This window comes from Anopheles cruzii, unplaced genomic scaffold (assembly GCF_943734635.1).
Source record: "Anopheles cruzii unplaced genomic scaffold, idAnoCruzAS_RS32_06 scaffold01724_ctg1, whole genome shotgun sequence".
In the NCBI taxonomy this organism is placed as follows: Eukaryota; Metazoa; Arthropoda; class Insecta; order Diptera; family Culicidae; genus Anopheles; species Anopheles cruzii.
The window spans coordinates 1-4,464 of NW_026455309.1; the positions used below are offsets into that span (position 1 = coordinate 1).

At 59.0% G+C, this 4,464-nt stretch overlaps 2 protein-coding genes across 2 annotated transcripts; both read left to right on the forward strand.

The window, feature by feature from the left end:
- Window positions 1-76: 76 nt before the first annotated feature.
- LOC128276608 (glucose dehydrogenase [FAD, quinone]-like) lies at window positions 77-4,459 on the forward strand (the record flags this gene model as incomplete). Its single annotated transcript, XM_053015065.1, has 2 exons — window positions 77-367; window positions 2,906-4,459. Coding segments are annotated over exons 1-2 (1,845 nt in total), but the record flags the coding sequence as incomplete, so codon positions are not given.
- On the forward strand, window positions 1,135-2,727 carry LOC128276607 (glucose dehydrogenase [FAD, quinone]-like). Its single transcript, XM_053015064.1, has one exon. The coding sequence runs from the start codon at window positions 1,162-1,164 to the stop codon at window positions 2,725-2,727; it is 1,566 nt and encodes a 521-aa protein (XP_052871024.1). The 5' UTR covers window positions 1,135-1,161.
- Window positions 4,460-4,464: the final 5 nt, after the last annotated feature.

The following is a 4,464-nucleotide window of genomic DNA, read 5'->3' on the forward strand; positions in this document are numbered from 1 at the left end:
TGGATTAACGGATTCCCCTCGTCTGTTTCATTTTAGCTACGCAGAAAACCAAAGCCGCTGGAGGGCGATCCGCACGATGGAGGCCCTGCTGAATAGTCAATGTGCCGCGCAGAGCGTCGGCCCCGCGAACCAACTGTTTGCGCTGCTCGTGCAGACCATTGTCGCGGCCCAGTGTACGATTTCGCCCCCGGACATGTGGCCCAAGGACTACGGACCGACGGCCATGGCGCGCGGGCTCGAGGAGTATGATTTCGTGATCGTTGGTGCGGGCTCGGCCGGGTCCGTGGTGGCCAACCGGCTGTCGGAGAATCCGGAGTGGAAGGTCCTGCTGCTCGAGGCCGGTGGCGATCCACCGATCGAGTCCGAGGTAAGTGTGACGAGGGCCGAAAAACTGCATCCGGTTTGGTGCGTTAGCTTTTTGGTTGGAGTTTCTGTTTCGTCACGCACAACAAAAATAACACGCCAAGCTTACCACCCTCCCGCCCCAAGGTGTCGGTTGATGACGCAGGTCCATCGAACCGTTCCATCCTCGTCCTTTACACGCTTTGTACATATGGCTTTAAGATTCCTTTAATGCTAATCCATTTGCTAAATTTAACCATCAATTGGGTGTACGTGTCTCGGCTAACGGCTAGGGCTGATCACGGGTGGTGAAGGACCTCAGCCCCACGGATAGGGCACGATGGAAAATACCACGGCAATACCAGTGCTGTCGGGATTGGGGCTCGAGAAAGATCTCGAACGGCGAATCTGCTTGTCGGTCACCGTGCCCATATTCTACAAAGTGATTCACCTCATCGGATGTGAATGGTCAGAAAGAAACGACCGTTGGCGCGTACGGGTCCTTTGAACTCGAACAAGATCAACAGCTTCGCAGGGATCATCAACAAGATCAACGATACCGATCCGATTCACACGGTCCAGTACTACTACCGCAAGTAGACCTTCGACCTGGAACCGCAACAAAATCGGACCAGAACGGGCCGCGATCAGACCAAGGTCAGGTGTTGGAATGACCGCACGGTAAACGCAAGGTTAAGGTTCTCTGCACCCGTTGGGCCGAACATTCCGGTGGCACCATTCATGCACCATTGGCACCGTATTTCATAGGAACTGGAACAATAATCTGTCCCTGCCCTTCAACGCCAGATCGCGTCACTGATGGGCACGCTGCAGCACAGTGCCGTCGACTGGGCCTATCACGCGCAGCGTTCGGTGAAGGCAAGTCTTGGCACGAAACGGGGCACGTTCTGGCCACGCGGCCGTACCCTGGGAGGCTCGGGTGCCATCAATGCGATGGCGTACCTTCGGGGCAACCGCCGAGACTACGATCGCTGGCAGGCGCTCGGCAACGATGGCTGGGGTTGGAGCGATGTGTTGGAGCAGTTTAAAAAGTCCGAAAATATGAACGTTCCCGAGCTGCTGCGTGGAGTCCGGGGGACTGACGAGTATCACCGAACCGGTGGCTACCTGAACGTCGAGCAGCTGGACGACGCTGATCCGGTGTTTGAGATCCTGGCCGCGGCTGCCGGCGAGCTGGGCTACGAATGGCTTCCGGATTTCAACCGCGACCGGCACATCGGCTACGGCCGAAGCCAGTACACGATGATCGGCGGGACCCGGTGTAGTCCGGCCAAAGCGTTCCTCAGCCCAATCCGAGAGCGGGCCAATCTGCACGTGATCAAGCACACGATGGCACTGAAGCTTGAACTCAACGGCCAGAACGTGGCCACCGGAGTCCGGTTTCAAATCGAAGGTTACCAACCGATGAGCATTCGGGCCCGGAAGGAAGTGATCGTTGCGGCGGGCTCAATCAACACACCCCAGTTGCTGATGCTGTCGGGGATTGGGCGGAAGCCGGAGTTGCAGCGATTCGGGATCACGCCACGGGTCGAGCTGAATGTGGGAGGCAACCTGCAGGATCATGTGGCCATTCCTTTGTTCTATCAATTCCACGCGCTGCCGGGCGAACCGGCGGACGAGCCACTGGCGCTGGTGGACAGTCTGTACGAGTTCACGGTGAGGAATCGTAGCGCGGCGGTCCGCTTCTACCGGGACATCGGTTTGATGGCGTTCTACAACACGCTAAACGCCAGTGACCCGTGGCCGGATGTGCAGATCATGAACATCGTCATTCCGCCGGGAGACGCCTACGGGAAGCTGGTGGTGGCGAACTTTGAGTACACCAAGCCGATCGCCGATTCGATCCGGGAGGCGATCGAGCAGACGACGGTCCTCCACTCGCACATCATTGTGCTGAATCCGAAATCTCGTGGCCACATCCGTTTGGCGGGTGCCGACCCCTTCGCGCAGCCGGTGATTGAAGCGAACTACCTCGACCACGTGGACGATCTGCGAACGCTGGTGCGGGGGATTCGGAAGCAGCAGGAACTGCTCAAGACGGCTGCCTTCAGGGCGGCCGAGGTTGAACTGGTTGCGGTCAATATTCCGGGATGCGATCACTTGCCGTACGACAGTGACGGGTACTGGGAGTGTTACGTGCGGTATATGACCTTCACCACGTACCATCCGGTCGGGACGGCTAAAATGGGTCCGGATGGTGACGTGGACGCGGTGGTCGATTCGCGGCTCCGGGTCAGGGGTGTCGGAAGGCTGAGAGTGATCGATGCCAGCATCATGCCACTGCTGGTCAGTGGCAACACGAACGCACCGACCATGATGATCGCCGAAATGGGGTCCGACTTCATCAAGCAGGAGTACGCCTAGAGTAGCCGTGTCGAGTAGCACCCAAAAGTAGCGTAGTACTCCTATCGTAGTAGTAGTTCTTACTAACCCCGGCATCCCTGAATAAACCATCCTGTCCCGTGTCCTAAAAGAGTGCCCTAACTAGTCCTCCCCGCTGGAACGCTCAACATCCTAAAGCACTTCATGCCCTGCCTTCCAGATACCGGAGACTTTCTTCACCATCCAGAAAACGGCCGGTGACTGGGAGAACTACGCCGAGGTGACGACGAACGCCAGCAAGGGCTCAAAGGATGGTAGCTTTTGGCCGCGCGGCCGCATGCTCGGCGGGTGCGGGGCCATCAACGCGATGCTGTACGTGCGGGGCAACGCGCGCGACTACGACCGCTGGGAAGCGCTGGGCAATCCGGGCTGGGGCTGGAACGATGTGCTGCCGTACTTCCGGAAGAGCGAAGACAATCAGGACCCCGAGCTGATGGGGCGCGACGGAGGCGCACTGCACGGCACCGGAGGCTTGCTGAAGGTAAACACTTTCCCGATGCACCACCCGTTGGGTCACATCCTGCTGCATGCCTTCGATGAGGCCGGTTTCGAGAAAAATCTGGACATCAACGGGCCACGTCAAGTGGGCTTCGGGCCCGCCCAGGGCACGATCGCTAACGGTGCGCGCTGCAGTTCGGCCAAGGCGTTCCTGGTGCCGGCGAAGGATCGCCCGAATCTGCACGTCATCAAGCACGCGGTGGCCGTGACGGTTGAGCGTGAACCGAGCACCAGGCGGTTCAAGTATGTGATCTTCATGCTGAACAACACGGTCCTCAAGGTGGCGCACGCCCGCAAGGAAGTGATCCTGGCGGCGGGTTCCGTCAACACACCGCACATCCTGCACCGATCCGGTGTCGGACCGAGGGGCCTGCTCGAGCAGGTCGGCATTCCGCTCGTGGTCAATCTGCCGGTCGGCGAGAACCTGCAGGACCATCTGTTTGTGCCGATTATGTTCAAGTTCCACAAATCGACGGCCGCCAACTACAACATGCCGCTGGAGATGGCCAAAAATTTGTTCCAGTACGTGACGGACCGGTCGGGACCGATGGCCGGGCACGGGGTGACCGGATTGATCGGGTTCATCAACACGCTCAGCCCGACGAAACCGTTCGCCGACATCGAGTATCACTTTTTCCAGTTCGAGAAGGGTTCCGGCAAGTCGATGATGTTCGCCGACAAGGTCGGCTACAACGAGGAAATATCGGCCTCGATGCTGGAGGCGGCCACCGAAGCCGACGTGGTGATGGCCATCGTCGTGCTGCTGAATCCGAAGTCACGCGGACGCATCACACTCGCAACCGGGGACTTTGACGAATTCCAGCCTCCGAAGATTGTGACCGGCTATCTGGAGCACGAGGACGACATGGCGACGGTGCTGCGTGGAATCCGTCACATTACGAAGCTGCTCGATACGGACACGTTCCGCGAGCACGAGGGCGAGCTGCACCGGGTTACGATTGGCGAGTGCGATCCGCTGGCGTTCGACAGCGACGAGTACTGGAAGTGCCACTCGCGCCACATGACCCTCACGCTGTACCATCCGGTTGGTACGGCCAAGATGGGACCGGACACCGATCCGGACGCGGTGGTCGACGCTAGGCTGCGTGTGAAGGGTGTCCAGGGTCTGCGCGTGGTCGACGGTAGCATTATGCCGAACATTGTGTCCGGCAACACGAACGCCCCGATCATGATGATCGCCGAGAAGGCGTCCGACATGAT

Coding starts and splice junctions, on each gene's coding strand:
- LOC128276607 (XM_053015064.1), top strand. CDS start 1,162: ATGGGCACGCTGCAGCACAGTGCCGTCGACTGGGCCTATCACGCGCAG.